General features: G+C 40.2%; 1 protein-coding gene across 1 annotated transcript in view; it reads left to right on the top strand.

Moving 5' to 3' along the window:
• The window catches only part of necab3 (N-terminal EF-hand calcium binding protein 3), a 52,289-nt gene extending 34,467 nt beyond the window's left edge, over positions 1-17,822 (top strand). The window contains 7 exon segments of the mRNA XM_082136498.1: positions 8,642-8,763; positions 10,626-10,705; positions 10,813-10,866; positions 12,069-12,181; positions 14,068-14,145; positions 15,676-15,767; positions 15,908-17,822. Of these exon segments, the coding sequence (XP_081992624.1) occupies positions 8,642-8,763; positions 10,626-10,705; positions 10,813-10,866; positions 12,069-12,181; positions 14,068-14,145; positions 15,676-15,767; positions 15,908-15,936 (568 nt within the window). The 3' untranslated portion in view covers positions 15,937-17,822.
• The last annotated feature ends 309 nt before the right edge of the window (positions 17,823-18,131 follow it).

Below are 18,131 nucleotides of genomic sequence, written 5' to 3'. Positions count from 1 at the left end.
TGAAGCCCCTCCTTCTGAAAAGCACACTGTGCTCTGATTGGTCGGCTGGAGCAGTGTGTTGTGATTGGTCAAGCGCTTCAAGTGTGTTTGAGATATGTCCCGCCCCTTACCATAACCACCAGTTTAACACACTACTAACTAACTCAACCAGGCCCCGCCCCTTTATTCTGCGTATGAATTATGTAAATGAGGAATATTGTGGCGTGTTCGTTCCCGGAAGAAAACTCAAGACTACAATGGAGGCGTTTCAGGGAGTTCAGAAACACTGACACTGATATAGAGAATAATTATCTATCCATCCATCAATCCCTTAATCTAATCTAATTACTGAATCGAATCTAAAGGTTATATGATTTTTAATAAATGTCAGTTCAATATAATTCTACTTTCTTACATACAAATTCCACCCCAATTAGCCTAAATGTAGTACTTGATTTGCATATAAGAACCTATTTTTATATTCCCATGATGTTTTAGAAGAACCTTGTATGTGTTTAGACATCATAAGAACGGTGGCATTACAGGAACCTTAAAAGAGTTCTTCTGAAACCTCTAGAAACCCATAAATAGTTTGATATGAAGATGGATCTGTGAGCCTGAGGTGAGGCACAGAGTCACTGAAGATGCTTTGTATTATTAGGATGTAGCCTCTGCTCGTCTCAGCATTTCATATACGAGACAAGAGAAAGAGGGAGAACCTGATAAACAGAGGAAGCAGAAGTAATTGTAATGTATTCTTCATGATGAGGCACATTTGTCTTGTTTATCCGTGGGGTGTTTTCTTCCTCACAAAGCATCTGTCACAGAAACATGCTGGTATTCTCAGAAGAGCTCGTAATGCGGCGGAAACAACAGGAAAATGTTTGCATATGTTTTTGTTTGCTATAATCGCTCAGTAAGTCAGAGAACATTTCTGCTGTTATTTCTCTCTGACTGTAATTCCCATTTGTCGAACAGAAAAGCTCCATTAGGACCATTTCATAACACTGTACAGTTCAGCACATGAGTTTATCGTAGTCCTGGTGAACGTCAGACTCGTTTCTGGATGTTATAGCTTCAGGATTGCACAATTGCAACCAATAATGGTGACTGATATTATTATATAATAATAACGATAACTGATGTTTCTTCTGATTTTTGTTCTCGCTTAGCTGAACTTCAGATCCTATATTCACTTATTCATTGTGTCATTTTTACTAACACGTTTATGTTGTGAAAATAATGCTATTTATTGCGAGTATGTTGTATTGCTTATACTGTAGTTCAATAAACAAGAAGTTAATCTAAAGTGACTTACATTTTAGATATAATATTACAAGTTATATCTGTTTTTGCTCCACTAATGACAATAGTTCCAAAGGAAAACATTTTTAACGTTTTTCAATCCTGAATGAATCAGTGTTCGTCTGAGTGAACAATTCAGTGACTCACTCATAAAGACTTGTTTCATTTCTGAATGATTCAGTCATTGTTGAAATAATTGTTTGAATGAATGATTCAATGACTCACTCATTAAGACTTGTTTCATTTCTGAATGATTCAATCATTGTTGAAAGAATTGGTTGAGTGAATGATTCAATGACTCACTCATAAAGACTTGTTTCGTTTCTGAATGATTCAATCGTTGTTGAAAGAATTGGTTGAGTGAATGATTCAATGACTCACTCATCAAGACTTGTTTAGTTTCTGAATGATTCAGTCATTGTGCAAATAATTGGTTGAATGAATGATTCAATGACTCACTCATCAAGACTTGTTTCGTTTCTGAATGATTCAGTCATTGTTGAAATAATTGGTTGAATGAATGATTCAATGACTCACTCATTAAGACTTGTTTAGTTTCTGAATGATTCAGTCATTGTGCAAATAATTGGTTGAATGAATGATTCAATGACTCACTCATTAAGACTTGTTTAATTTCTGAATGATTCAATTGTTGTTGAAAGAATTGGTTGAGTGAATGATTCAATGACTCACTCATCAAGACTTGTTTAGTTCCCTTTCAAGGGAACTCCCGTTGCGTCGAAAAGCTGACGCTATGGGAACGCTTTGCGTGATGACGTCTTGAAGCACATGTAAAATCAGTCCAATGGTGTGGCGGAACGTCAGAGGCGGGTGACGTCACGTACCAGGAAGCTATAAAAGCCGGCCCGAAACAGAAAACGAAAGCTTTCTGAGTCTTCAGTTGCGCTCTGTGTTGAATCTGTCCTTGTTATTTGGTGTTGTCTGTCTATATTATATATATATATTCAGTATGGCGAGCAAGCAGCAGTTTAGAGTGTGTGTCCATCCCTGCCCGCGTTATTTAACGGGAGGTGATACTCACACTCTTTGTGTTGTTTGTTTGGGTGAGGAGCATGCCCAGTCAGCACTCGAGGGTGGTGACTGTGTGCATTGCGACGCGCTTCCATTGCGCACGCTCCGATCCCGCTTGGCTCGGTTCAATCCCGATCGCGTTCCCGAGGGCTCGGGTCCCGCCGCGGCTGAGGCTCGGCGGCGATCTCAGACCTGGGGTTCGCAAATGGATCTGTCAGTGGATGTTGAGACGGGCTCTGCCTTATCTCAGCATCAATCTGACAGATCCAGTGCCTCTCATCAGGGTGTGGAAGCACGCATTGCGGTTTCTTCCCCCCCGATAGAGGCACCAATACTGCAACTGTCCAGCTCTGAGGAGTTGGATGTTGTGAGTATTGAAGCTGAGTCTGAGGATTCGCCACCTCAGTCTCATGCGTTTGAGGAACTGCTCGATGTTATTACTAGAGCAGGTGACAGACTATCTATTGAGTGGCCAGAGGATAGGCAGGACGTTCGTTCGAAAAGTAAGCTCGACGAACGCTTCCTGCCATCTCGTACACAGCCTCAGCGAAGAAGCCTTCCGTTTTTCCCCGATCTCCACACCGAGGTGTCGAAATCGTGGGGAAAACCGGTTTCATACAGAGTGTATGCACCACAAACATCCCACTATTCTTCCATTCACAAATATAAAGAATATGGTTATGGGGAGATGCCGAAGGTGGAGGAGACGCTTGCGAGCTATCTCTCTCCAGCAACGGCATCTTCCCTGAAAGCTCCTTCACTTCCCTCTAAGCCAGTAAAATTCACATCATCTCTGGTTCATAAATCGTATGCAGCCGCTGGTCAAGCTGCAGCGTGTCTGCATACGATGTCTATTATGCAAGCCTATCAGGCAGAATTATTGGGGGATTTAGAGGAGGGCGGGGGAATTGGTCCTGACACAGTGGCTGAACTACGCAGAGCCACAGATCTGTCTCTCAGGGCCACCAAGGAGACCGCTAAATCAATCGGGCGGTCTATGGCAGCCCTGGTGGCCACTGAGAGGCATCTGTGGCTCAATTTGAGCGATATAAAAGAGAAAGAAAAGCACGTTCTCTTAGATGCTCCGGTTTCCACTGTTGGTTTATTTGGTGATGCAGTAAACAGTGCGGTAGCTAAATCTCAGGAAGCTGCTAAACAGGCAGCTGCATTACAAAAACTTCTCCCCCGCCGTTCTTTCATTGAGGCTGCTGAGCGGGAGCAGCCTCACTCCTCTAAAAAGAGCGCTGAACATCGTGCCACTCAAAAACAGAGTGTGTCCTCTCGTGCTCCCCCACAAAAATCTCGGGGACACGGAGGGCGCTCTCAAACCCAGCAGTCTTCGAGGGGTAAAACGGATCTGCGGACCGTTATTACCGCCAAGAAGGCTGCTGGGAAAAAGTCCTGATGTCTGAGGGCTCAGGACAAATGAGGGTAGTCCCCCCGAAGCAGAGCGGTTAACACCTCTTTTCACGGTGCCCGTCTCTCTTCGGTGCCCTCAGGGGACCGTTCTGCCAACCCTGCCACCTCTGGTGTTACAGGGCGCAGCGGTCTCCGGCGAGCACATATCTCAAGGTCCACCCGGAAACGTAGTGGCCTCGGGATGCCCGCCCCCTCTGAGGAGGGTGCTGGAGCAGTCTGTTTGGTCGTTCCCTGCCGGTGCGCCGTTACAGGGCGACGAACCGACTACTCAACAGCAACAAAATCCAGAAACCAGTCTCGAGAGACTGGTACCTCTAGTAGAATCTTTGACAGCGTGGAAGCTACTGTCAAATGTTTCTCGTTGGGTCCTGCAGACCGTGGAAAAAGGGTATTAGATACAATTCTATTAACGCCCACCGCGGTTTATGGGGGTCCTGCCCACAGTGGTGGGCCCCGAGCAGGTTCTGGTTATGGAACAGGAAGTAAACACTCTGTTAGAGAAAGGGGCCATAGAATATGTACCCCCCTCCAACAGGGAAACCGGGTTTTACAACCGGTACTTCATAGTTCCAAAAAAGGACGGGGGATTGCGTCCCATTTTAGATCTTCGAGTTCTGTACGAGTACATGCAGCTCAAGTTCAAAATGTTAACCTTGAGACAAATCGTGCCACAGATCAGGTCCGAGGACTGGTTTGTCACGATAGACCTCAAGGACGCATATTTCCATCCGTCCGTGTCATTGGAAGTTCCTGAGGTTTGCTTTCGGGGGCAAAGCATACCAATATCGAGTTCTTCCATTCGGCCTAGCTTTATCACCCCGCACTTTCACCAAATGCGTGGATGCAGCTCTGGCGCCTCTGCGCCTCCGGGGTATTCGCATCACGAACTACATCGACGATTGGTTGATTTTAGCTCAGTCGCATTAGATGGCGGTTCAACATCGAGATGTTGTTCTCGCCCATATGAAAGAGTTGGGGTTACGGCTGAACGCCAAGAAGAGTGTGCTTTCTCCATTTTAGAGGACCACTTTTTTAGGCGTGGTTTGGGATTCAGTGTCGATGCAGGCGCGCCTGTCATCGCCACGCTTCGATTCCATCCTGGCAGCTGTGAGAAGTGTAAAGCTAGGCCAGCTACTCACTGTCAAACAGTTCCAGAGACTGTTGGGTCTCATGGCAGCAGCTTCCAACGGGATACCTTTTGGACTGCTGCACATGAGGCCCCTGCAGTGGTGGCTCAGGACCAGAGGGTTTTTCCCCGAGGGGCAACCCATTTCGCACAATCAAGGTCACGCGGTGATGCCTACGTGCCTTGGTTATGTGGAAGAAACCTTGGTTCCTGTCCCAGGGCCCAGTGCTGGGAGCTCCTTGTCGTCGCAAACTGCTAACGACGGATGCTTCCCTCACGGGTTGGGGAGCGATCCTGAGGGTCGCTCATCTCAAGGTCTGTGGGAAGACCATCATCGTTCCTGGCATTCTATAGCCTAGAGATGTTAGCTGTCTTCCGGGCTCTGAGGAGCTTTATCACAGGTCTCAGGGGACACCATGTGTAGTACATACGGACAACACGTCGGTAGTCGCCTATATCAAGGGGGTTTGCGCTGGCATGCCATATCCTCTTGTGGTCCCAGGGGAAGTTGCTGTCACTCAAGGCAGCCTACATCCCCGGGGTCCAGAATATAGGAGCAGACACTCTGTCGAGACAGGGGCCGAGGCCCGGGGAATGGTGGCTCCACCCCCGAGGTGGTGGAGCTGATATGGAAATTATAAGTGGATCTGTTTGCGTCTCGAGAGACGTCTCACTGTCCACTTTGGTTCTCCTTCACGCATCCAGCTCCTCTGGGACTGGATGCTATGGTACAGACGTGGCCGAGGCTACGTCTGTACGCCTTTCCCCCAGTTGCTCTGCTCCCGGGAGTTCTGGAAAGAGTTCGCAGGGACCGGGTTTGCCTGCTTTTTATAGCCCCGCGCTGGCCGGGCAGAGTATGGTTTCCCGATCTTGTGTCCCTCCTCGACGGGCATCCTCTGGAGTTACCCGTCAGGAGGGACCTTCTGTCCCAGGCAGAGGGCTCGATATTTCACCCTCGGCCAGAACTGTGGAACCTGTGGGCTTGGCCTCTGAGGGGGCCCAGCTCATAGAGTCAGGTCTCTCAACCGAGGTTGTTGAGACCATTCTACAGTCCAGAGCTCCCTCCACGAGGAAACTTTATGCCCTGAAGTGGAGAGTATTCACTTCTTGGTGTAGTGACCGTCGGTTGGACCCAGTCCACTGCCCAATTGGTACAGTGCTGGAGTTCCTGCAGGAACGGTTCACTGCAGGTCTGACCCCGTCCACTTTAAAGGTCTATGTGGCGGCCATAGGTGCTTACCACAGTCCTTTGGGTGGAATGTCTGTGGGGAAAGACCCCTTGGTATCTCGTTTCCTTCGTGGCACTTGGAGGTCCTCCTCCCTTTCGAAATCGGACCAGGAGGCGAATAATTTGCTTTGCCCTGTTCGGGCGTTAGACGCGTATGTCCACAGAGCTGCCCTGTGGCGTAAAAGTGACTTTTGCTCCCCTAACAAGGGAGGTCCAGTGTCTAAGCAAAGGATGAGCAAGTGGGTGGTTGAGACTATCTCACTGGCTTATGAGGCGGCTGGACAGCCTTCTCCTTTGGCTGTCCGGTCGCTCTCTACTAGGAGTATGGCGGCCTCTAAGGCCCTTATATCAGGAGTATCGTTACAGGACGTCTGTGATGCGGCAGGCTGGTCCTCACCGCACACCTTCGTCAGGTTCTACTCTCTGGATTTAGACTCTACTCTAGGGTCTCATGTTTTGTCTTCTTAGTGCTGCTCACATGATTACACACAGGACAGACATTTGTAGCTATGGAGGCGTTGGTATAGACGTTCCCATAGCGTCAGCTTTTCGACGCAACGGGAGTTCCCTTGAAAGGGAACGCCTCGGTTACGACTGTAACCTCGGTTCCCTGAAGAGGGAACGAGCGTTGCGTCGCCTTGCCATATCTCCTTCATGCCTGTCAGCGCGACTTCAGACTTTACGAAGCTTTCGTTTTCTGTTTCGGGCCGGCTTTTATAGCTTCCTGGTACGTGACGTCACCCGCCTCTGACGTTCCGCCACACCATTGGACTGATTTTACATGTGCTTCAAGACGTCATCACGCAAAGCGTTCCCATAGCGTCAGCTTTTCGACGCAACGCTCGTTCCCTCTTCAGGGAACCGAGGTTACAGTCGTAACCGAGGCGTTTCTGAATGATTCAATCGTTGTTCAAATAATTGGTTGAATGTATGATTCAATGACTCACTCATCAAGACTTGTTTCGTTTCTGAATGATTCAGTCATTGTTGAAATAATTGGTTGAATGAATGATTCAATGACTCACTCATCAAGACTTGTTTAGTTTCTGAATGATTCAGTCATTGTGCAAATAATTGGTTGAATGAATGATTCAATGACTCACTCATTAAGACTTGTTAAATTTCTGAATGATTCAATTGTTGTTGAAAGAATTGGTTGAGTGAATGATTCAATGACTCACTCATCAAGACTTGTTTCATTTCTGAATGATTCAGTCATTGTTGAAATAATTGGTTGAATGAATGAATCAATGACTCACTCATAAAGACTTGTTTCATTTCAGATTGATTCAATTGTTGTTGAAAGAATTGGTTGAGTGAATGATTCAATAACTCACTCATAAAGACTGAATGTCTCAGTGTTGCTGAGTGAATCGGTTGTATCAATCAGACTATTAATTGAACATTTAGTAATGCAGTCACTTGTGTAACTACAGCCAGCACCATATCAGGTCTTTCGTCCAGCCCCGATGTAAAGATAGTCTAAAGTTCTGTAATATTCAAGTTATATAGTTTGTATTGTAGAAATGTTTTTCATTATGTTTAAATAATACGAATAATACATATTGTAATTGTGTTTGGTGCTGTTCGGTTCTTGATATGCAGCTGATCTCATGAATTAATCAGTGCTTTTCAAGAGTTCTCAAAGCTTCAGTTTCATACTGAGAATCAATACACATGCAGATGATCTCCAGCTAAACACACAGCCCGTTCAGAAATCTCTAGAGTCTGTGGTCTGTTACATCAGATATATGTGCATCTGATGATAATAGCAGAAGTGGGTCAACAACAGCCTTGAGAGAGACTTCTGACTCATGTGAACATATGTGGGTGACGTCAGCAGGGTTACAACATTGACAAGGTTATTCACATTCAATGTTATTCGCTTATACTCATCAACGATTGGCAGTGAACGCAGACGCACAGATGCTGTGTTCTTGCAGCTGTGCTTTGTCAAATCTGCCATCCGCTCACTGTCTTCTGCTGGATATTCACTGAAAACAACACCATCTGAATGCTTCTAGTTTTAAAGTCCCTCTGTGGTGAAAACCAAGCTTTTAATGCCGTCTGTGTGGTGTTTTTAATATGCTTTAAGACAAACCATGTGTAAATTCATAAGTCGACACCATTGCTGAGTATTTCCTCCTTAAAACTGCAGTGAACCAAAGACAGTCTCAAAAACACGCTTTGAAATCACTGGTGTTTCTGACGTCACAAACTACTTTGTAACCAATCAGATCAACGTGTGATCGTCAACCAGTGGATCTCTGAGCTGAGTGAGTGAGTGGAGGCGGGGCTCATTTGCATATTCATAGAACTGCGTATACTAAACGAGGCAAGGGTGTCGAGTTACATTCAAGATATTTGAAGCCATGAAGAATTTTTCTTTAAGGAAAAAACTTTTAAATGAGTCATGTTGGTGATCATAGATGATTTGACTACAGGGGGACTTTAAGCACGCTATTATTACTGATACAACATCGTCATTTTACGTAAGCATGTTCCTATGATGCAGAATATTAACAGAGGATCTGGGCTCTTTTTCTCTGTAGGGTTGAAGTTAAAGTCCCGGAGCATCTTATCATACAGAAGAACAACAGAAGATGTGGCCGTCGAGTGCAGAAGAACATGTGTTTGTCGCCTACTGATCCATACTCGGGCATTCTCACTACCGGTAACACACACACACACACACACACAGCTTTTAAAAGACAATAGTGTTATTATTCAGCTCAATTTAGTTCAATATTATTTAGTTCATTAACAGTGTGAACAGTGCAAAGGTTATTAATTATGAAGCGACTTACATTTTAGACATAATATTACAAGTTATGTCTGTTTTTGCTCCACTAGCGACTAAAGTTCCAAACGAAACCACACCTGAACCATACTGTTTTTTCCATTCAGTGACTCACTCATTAAAGGATAAGTTCAGCCCAAAATAAAAATTTCCTAATAATTTACTCATCCCAATGCCATCCAAGATATCCATGTCTTTCTTTCCTCAGTGGGAGAGAAATTATGTTTTTTGAGGAAAACATTTCTGGATTTTTCTTCTAACAATGGACTTCAATGGTTACCATCCTTTTTAAGTCCAAATCAATGCAGTTTCAAAAGTCTCTGAAGTGTTTAAACGGGCTGTACGCGATCACAGCTGAAGAAGAGGTTGTTATCTACATCATCACGTTGAAAGGTCGCGCCGGCGCCGGCAGAAGTATCGCCCCACTGTTTACAATGCGACCGTACGTAGGAGGATAGTTCAAATAGTATTGTTTGCTATTATATTTATATATAGTAATAGTATTCATTGAATATGAATATGAATAGTATATGAATAACATTCTGATGAATATGAATAGTAGTTCAAATAGTATTGCCGGCGCCGGCGTGACCTTTCAACGTGATGATGTAGTTCCCTGTCCGTTTGTTGGTCAGCTCAATCCGAACTATTGAAGGTAAAAAGTCTATAAATTATATATTTTTTTTTTTAAATGACCTATCGTTTCGCTAGATAACAACCTCTTCTTCAGCTGTGATCACGCACAGCCCGTTTAAACACTTCAAAGATTTTTGAAACTGCATGGATTTGGACTTAAAAACGATGGTAACCAATGAAGTCCATCGTTAGAAGAAAAATCCAGAAATGTTTTCCTCAAAAAACATAATTTCTCTCCCACTGAGGAAAGAAAGACATGGATATCTTGGATGGCATTGGGGTGAGTAAATTATTAGGAAATTTTCATTGTGGGGCAAACTAATCCTTTAAGACCTGTTTCATTTCTGAATGATTCAATGGTTGTTGAAAGAATTGGTTGAATGAATGATTCAATGACTCACTCATAAAGGCTTGTTCATTCGTTACTGAATGTTTCATTGTTGTTAAGCGAATCGGTAGAATGAATTAGACTATTAATTCAACATTCAGTAATGCAGCCACGTATCGCCACCTACTGGTGTAACTATGTAACTGCAGCCAGCACTATATCAGGCCTTTCGTCCAGTCCGATGTCTAAAAAGTAAAGCTAGTTTAAAGTTATGTACAATTCGTAAGTTATATAATTTGTTTTGTAGAAATGTTTTTATGTTTAAATAATGAGAGTCATACATTTTGTAATTGTGTTCAATATTTTTTTCAATGTAGTTCAGAAACAGTGTAAATGTTGCAAAGTTTATTAATTATGAAGCAAACTCAGTTATTAAAATACAAAGCTGCTCTACAGAAGACAATAGTATCATTATTCAGCTCAATTCAGTTCAGTGTTGATTCGATTCAGTTCAATTAGTGTTGATGTTGCAAAGTTCTTTCATTATTAAATGAATTCGATTCAGATAAAGCAGCAATAGTGTTATTATCCGACAGAATTAATTTTAAGTTTTGTTCTCACCCAATAGTGTCAGTGCAGTCAAACTGATATTACTGATATTACATTGATATTATTAAATGTCATATAAGCAAAAATGTTTTTAATAGTTTTAACAGTAATGCTGCTGATGAGTGGAGTTGTGTACTGAGTGTTGGTGTGTGTTGCGTCTCAGGCGTTACCGTAGATACAGATGAAAACTGGTGCTCTCAGATCAACAGACTGCAGCAGCTCATCGACAAACTGGAGTGTCAGGTGAAGAAGTCCAAATATCCATTCACACAATAATCTTTATGTTTTGAGCTTTGTATATTGAGATTGCATGTCTTACAAACAAATTGTGTTTTGCTTTTCATTTCTAGAGTCCAAAGTTGGAGCCACTGAAAGAAGATACACTGGCCAGCACGTACAAATCAGTGAGTTCTCCGATCCACCGCCTCAGAAGTCCAGTCCAGATTTTATGTCTGTTTATCCTCCATCATAATGCAAGAATTACAGACGTTAAACGGCAGTCAGATCGGAAGAACACAATGATGAACGATATAATATGTTTAATGTAAATCAGTGATGGATGAAGGCAATGAGTGAACGGATGAAGTAATGAAGTCCAATTAAAAAAAAAGTTGTTATTTTGAGTCTTTTCAGTGAACGAGTTGATTCGGTTCTCGTTTCTCCACTCTCAGAACATTATCAGTGAATAACAGTTTCATTTCCAGTCTGTTCCTACATTTCAGAATTAAGCACATATAAGTCATATAAGTGTGTTTATGCATCTTTCGTCTGCCTTTTTTAAGCTCGACCCCTTGTGGAAAAGAAGTAAACTTTAGCATCCTTTTAAAATAAGAGTTCTTACTATGGACATAATATACTGTGAAAGAGAATATACATGAGTGCAAACTTTTCAGACACTTGAATGAAATGAAAGTGTATTATAGTTTGCATTTAGCTGAACTTTGTTGTGCTTTTTTTGACCAAGTACATCTTTATATTTAATTTCATATTTACTTCTATTGTCTTTGAAATATCAAGCACTGCTGAATGTTCTGACAAGCACTTATGGTGAACTAAAATATACTTTAATGTCATTTCTATTGAAACCTGTATGTCATGTAATTATATATATATATTTGTAATTACACGTTTGTGATGAAGTTGAAGTTTAAATAAATGTAAAATATATTAACTGTAGATGTACTATCAGATAACACACTACAGTTAGTATTATAATCAAGTACTTGATGTGCTTTAGTATGTTAGTCACATTAAAATAAGTGTACTTCTGTGCCATGCCAAAGATAAGGCTTTTTGACATTATCACAAAGTTATTCAAATGAGATAAGAACCACAGTGATGAAAGTGAACTCTCCAAGTACTTTCATTTCATTAATATTATATTATCTGCAAAAATATGCACATTCGGTATAATTAAGCACTCTTCTTTTTCACAAGGGACAGTGTCAGCACTTTCAGTGTATTATAAAATATTATATTATACACAAGGATATGAGGGTGAACACAGATTCTGCATTATGATCAGATGTTGGGCATGAAACCGGAAGCTAGCGTTCGATCTCGTTCTCCGGTTAGTCATATATGATGTGTGTGTTTCCTTCTCCAGAACATTCTGCTGGTGCAGAGACAGATGAGCGTGACGGAGAGTGATGTCGAGGAGTTCCAGAAGGCTCTGAAGACGTACGCCGACACCACTGCCAATCAGAACGACAACCTACAGTGAGGAAAACACACTCTCACACACACACACACACACCATCTGTGACCCTGGATCACAGAACCAGTCTCGAGTCGCACGGGTATATTTGTGCAACAATACACTGTGTGGGTCAAAATTATCGATTTTTCTTTTATGCCAAAAATCATTAGGATATTAAGTAAAGATCATGTTCCATGAAGATATTTTGCGAATTTCCTACTGTAAATATATAAAACATTTATTTTTGTGAGTGAATGCAACACAATCGCAAACATAAATGAACAACTTTAAAGGAGATTTCTCAATGTTTCGATTTTTTTGCACCCTCAGATTCCAGATTTTCAATAGTTGTATCTCGACCAAATATTGTCCTATCCTAACACACCACACATCAATGGAAAGCTTATTTATTCATTGATGTATAAATCTCAATTTCATAAAATTGCTCCATGTGACTGGTTTTGTGGTCCAGGGTCACATATTATGAAGTTACTATCAAGATACTGTATGAACCATAATGCTCCAAGAGAATATTAACCCTGTAAAGCCTGACATCCTTTATTTTAATTTTAAATTAAACCTTTAGATAAAAAGACAACAACAAAAAAAGACTAATATTTGACACATCAGGCTTTTATGGCTCATATAGTCTGATATAGTGAGAATATGGATTTGATTTTGGAATTGCATATGGAATTGATTTTATTCAGGGGCTTAAAATATGCACTTTGGTGCAGATGCTGATATTTATATGGACAAAACGTAAGATGAAATTCTGAAAGCTTGTTATGTAAATAACATATCGCTTTGGATAAAGGCGTCTGCTAAATGACTAAATGTAAATGTAAATTAATGCGATCTTTATAACAGTATAGCAGATAATTACACAAATAGCATATAAATATAAATATCTGCCAGTATATGTCTATTTAAATAGATATTTGTATATGATATTTAAATGTTTAGTTTATGATCAAAGCTCTGTAGTTTTAAAATAATGCAATACAATGATGATTGAGAGATGAACAAATAAAGCTTCCTCAGAAGCCTGATGATCATATTTGATACAGAATATATATATTTTTTTTTATTATGTATGGATATTCAAGTAAACCAAAGTTGCTTCAGTCCAGTAAGCGTTCATCTTGAAATATTATTAATATCAATATGTTTAATGTAAATCAGTGATGGATGAAGGCAATGAGTGAACGGACGAAGTATATAATGAAGTAATGAAGTAGCGAAGTCCAATTAAAGAAAATGTTTTGTTCTTTCGAGTCTTTTCAGTGAACGAGTTGATTCGGTTCTCGTTTCTCCACTCTCAGAACATTATCAGTGAATAACAGTTTCATTTCCAGTCTGTTCCTACATTTCAGAATTAAGCACATATAAGTCATATAAGTGCGTTTATGCATCTTTCGTCTGCCTTTTTTAAGCTCGACCCCTTGTGGAAAAGAAGCACACTTTAGCATCCATTTAAAATAAGAGTTCTTACTATGGACATAATATACTGTGAAAGAGAATATACATGAGTGCAAACTTTTCAGACACTTGAATGAAATGAAAGTGTATTATAGTTTGCATTTAGCTGAACTTTGTTGTGCTTTTTTGACCCACCTAAGTAAGACTCTCAAGTACATCTTTATATTTAATGTCATATTTACTTCTATTGTCTTTGAAATATCAAGCACTGCTGTTCTGACAAGCACTTATGGTGAACTAAAATATGCTTTAATGTCATTTCTCTGTCGATCAGAGACAGAAGGACTGGAGGAGATTGAGTGCGACAGGTTTATCAGCAGAGTTTTGATCATTTAGAGTTAATTCTAGTGTTAGTGCCGATGTTGACATGTCTCTCCAGAAGATGCTCGCACTGATTGGTCGTCTCTCTGTGTCTCTCGTTCAGTGTGTCCATCCAGAAGCTTCCTGAGAAGAGCTGCTACATCATCTATGAGTTCTGGGAGGACCGTATTTCCTGGATGAGGTGTGTGTGTGAGTGTGTGTGTGTGTGTTGAGCAGCATGATGATTTAGAGAGTTGGTTCAAGGGTCTTCAGAAATCAAGTCGTAATGGAGTGTGTTCCTGTGAGCTGGAGTGGAGCACGCTCTGGTCTGGGTTTGTTCAGCCTCCTGCTGTCGTTCTCCGTGTGCTGAAGCTCCCGCTGGCTTCTACATCCGACAGGGAACATGATCCGACACGCTTCTGTTCTGTCCACAACAGTTACACACTAAAACATCAATTTCCCTGCTAACTACATTATGTTCTAAGAACGCTTTTGCTAACGGTCCCATTTAAGAGGCCAGATTATGCCCTGTTACAAAGTCTTGATGATGTTTTTGGGCTTGACTCGAATGACTTTTCATGCCTGAATGTGAGTGTGTGTGTGTGTGTGTGTGTGTGTGTGTGTGTGTGTGTGTGTGTGTGTGTGTGTGTGTGTGTGTGTGTGTGTGTGTGTGTGTGTGTGTGTGTGCTCCTCTAATGTTCTCCAGCCAGATTGTCGAGGGTCTAGCGAGACTCCAGATTTGCAGATGGCTCGTCTACTAACACAAATGTCACGATCACGCTGATCTAGAAGATTCACACGTGACGGCTCATGTTACCTAATCTCACGCGTGATGCTTCTTATGACATCGCTGTGAAGAACACACACCTCACGCGTGATGCTTCTCATGACATCGCTGTGAAGAACACACACCTCACGCGTGGATCTCATCTTCCCCTCAAAGACACAGTGGTCTAATTTAAGAAATAAATCATTTCAGAAATCAATTATAACTTGCAGTGAATAATACTACAGTGTAATTATCTTCTGTGGAGGAAGTTTGTAGATGTCGTGTTTCACCTTCAGAGAAATAAAAATATAAAAAGCTCTGACATTTATTAATAAATCCAAACTTCTATATTGCTTGAATATTCAGGTTTGTTGCATCTATTTACACTACCGTTCAAAAGTTTGTGATTGGTAAGATTGTTTAATGTTTTAATGCTCACCAAGGCTAAATTTATTTAATCAAAAATAGAATAAAAATTGTGATATATTATTATGATTCAAAATATCTGTTTTCTATGTGAATATATAGCAAAATTTAATTTATTCCTGCGATCAAAGCTGAATTTTCAGCATCATTTTCTTCAGTGTCACATGATCCTTCAGAAATCATTCTAATATGATTTGCTGAAACATTTCTGATTATTATCAATGTTGGAAACAGTTGTGCTGCTTCAGATTTTGTGGAATCCGTGATAAATATTTTTTTCATGATAGTTTGACGAATAGCGATTACTCGTTGGCTAATTTAAAGCTGAAATGTGTCGCTCTTGCACCACTAGTGGCAACTAATGGGACTGCACAAATAATGTTCATTTCCAAACAAGTTTCCAAGCATGACAGAGACGTCAGATGTCTGAGACTTAAATGAAATGTAACTCAAAACTCAGATTAGTGTCCTGAGCGTTTTCATCTGGAGGATGTTGTTCATTATATCCTCTGATAATATGAGCTTGTTTGTCTGCAGTTATTTGCAGTCTGACGCCAGTAAGATGTTCCAGCGCTGCATCATAGACATGCTGGAGGACCCAGAGATCGTGTCCACGATGCTCATGCCAGGTGAGAGAGAGCGCCACATCATTTATCAGCCCTTTCTCAGTGCATCTGTCTCAGCCTGGAAGAAAAAAGAAATTAAACAGCCTTTAATGAGGAGTTATGATGCTTCATCTCTTTAATATCTGCCTGTTTGTTTCTCACAGCGTCCTGGTGGATCATGACAAACAACTAACAGCAACTCGAAACACCACTGAACCCCCGTCTGAAAAGATTGACCCCATTGTGTCTTTGAATTAATGACTAGCTCAAAAAAAAAAAAAAAAAATCAGATGAATCATCTGTACGTGTGACACACACACACACACACACACACCTTTTTTGTGTTGCATTTTATAGATAATGTTTGTCTGATAGTTAACGATCAGGGTTGTGCATCATTCAGAAGTGGATTCAGATGCTTTTCTCATTCAAGTTTGATTGAAGAATTTGAATTGAGTTTGGAAATTGGATGCAGAAATATTGAATTTGAATCTGCGTTTAGTTTTTTATTTTATTTTTATTATATTTATTCATATTTTAAGTTACTTTTTTTTTCGTGTTAAATTTAGTAATTTTTTTGTCATTTCGTTTTGTAATATTGGTGTTGAGGTTTAATTTATTTTTATTTCAGTTTAAGTTTTACTTTCTTTTTATTATTTCCAGTTAATAATTTTAGTGCTTCAACTTCAACTTATTTCAGTTTCTTTCCAAGTCAACATTTCAAGTCTTTTTAGCGTTATTTCAATTAACAAAAAAAAAACATTTTTTAATAGTTTTAGTTAACCACAATAACCCTGATTTGAAAAATTCTAAGAAATTAATATAAATGCAAAAGTATTTTAAATAAAGTTATATTTAATAACCAAAAAAATTGTATTGACCACGGTGGAAGAATATTTCCTAGAATTTACTTTAAAAGTATTTTAAATAAAGTTAGATTTAATAACCAAAAAAATTTATTGACCACGGTGGAAGAATATTTCCTAGAATTGACTTAATATTATTATTTAATATTAGATTCATATTTTGATTGTAGTATTTATCTTTAAGTTGAATGGTGGACAGTTTTTTGTTTGGCTGTCTTGATGGCTTTTAATTGTTTTGACAATTTATCTTAGTTCAGATAAACGTCTGCTCAGCTGAGAAGAAAATGCATCTACGTGTCAGGGAATGAATACGCATAATTAGTCAAAAAATAATAATTATGTAAATATTTATGTTTTAGAACTTGTGTTGACTAATGGAGTTCCTCTGTGTGACTGTATTGAATTTCTTTGGAATTCCCAATTCAGCCTCACTTGACCAGTTTGATTCAGATTCAAAGGAACCGATTCTCGAATCTTCGGTTGTGAATGGATGCTCAACCCGCCGCTGTCAGACATCGCTGTGATACTCTAATCGCATGTATAGAAAATCAAAGCGTGTTTTGCTCCATTCCGTGATGAAGCCTTTCAAGCCAGTAGCTTTGATGCAGATACAGCGACTCTCAGAGCTAAATAACAAGAAGAAACGCAAGAAGTCACGTGTTCTTGTAAATAAATAAATAATTATGATAACTCTATAGCAAAATGATCTGCTGCTCGAGTCGAACACCTTTAAAGTCACTTTTACTCCTCTGGATACTGAAACATGATGAAACTGCATGCAGATTAGGAGATGTTTTATAGTGTCAGTTGATTTGCGACAAACACTTATTTCTGAAGAGAGGTTTGAAAGGAGTCCGACTGTGAATAGAATAGAGCTTTCCTGGAGATGTTATTGTAATTATTTCACCCGTTCTGGCCTCATTTACTCGCTCGAGTCCTTCTAAACCTGGATAAACACAACACGACTCTGATTCGTTGGTGTTTGAGTGAGTGAGTGATGATTTCTGGGTGATCTATCTTTAGTTTACTGCATATAGACACTGTAAGATCCTGGTTTGACTGTCTTATTGTTTGATGAACATGGAAACCTGCTAGTTGTTGTACTATTCATGCATCGTACCTGAAAAACAGAAACCTGACCTTTTTGCTTTAGGGTTTTCACTGTAACTTATGTGGATTAGTCCATTAAATGATAATAAAACTCGAATGATTATTCTGTGTGTGGTTTTGTTCTTCAATCGTTTTAGCTTTTTAATATGTTTTGTATCACATTGCTTGTGGATGATTGTGAATATAAAGCTGCAGCATGTCAGAAATAGTACATTTTTTTCAAATAATTAGTAAAGATGCTTTCTCTCTCATAATGACACTTCAGTGTTTTGTCAAGAGGCTTCTGAAATGATGACAGACAGTAATTAGGACTTTTAAGTCATTATCAACTAGGGTAATTGGCCTGATTTAAAAAAAAAAAAGTGAGAAAGGCACAAACAAACATGCGCTTGAGTAAATACATCTGCATCTT

Source organism: Leuciscus leuciscus (genome assembly GCF_965113295.1).
Source record: "Leuciscus leuciscus genome assembly, chromosome: 14".
NCBI classification, from domain to species: Eukaryota; Metazoa; Chordata; class Actinopteri; order Cypriniformes; family Leuciscidae; genus Leuciscus; species Leuciscus leuciscus.
Note: the sequence above shows the minus strand (reverse complement) of the source record. Positions and strands in the feature narration are given on the sequence as shown.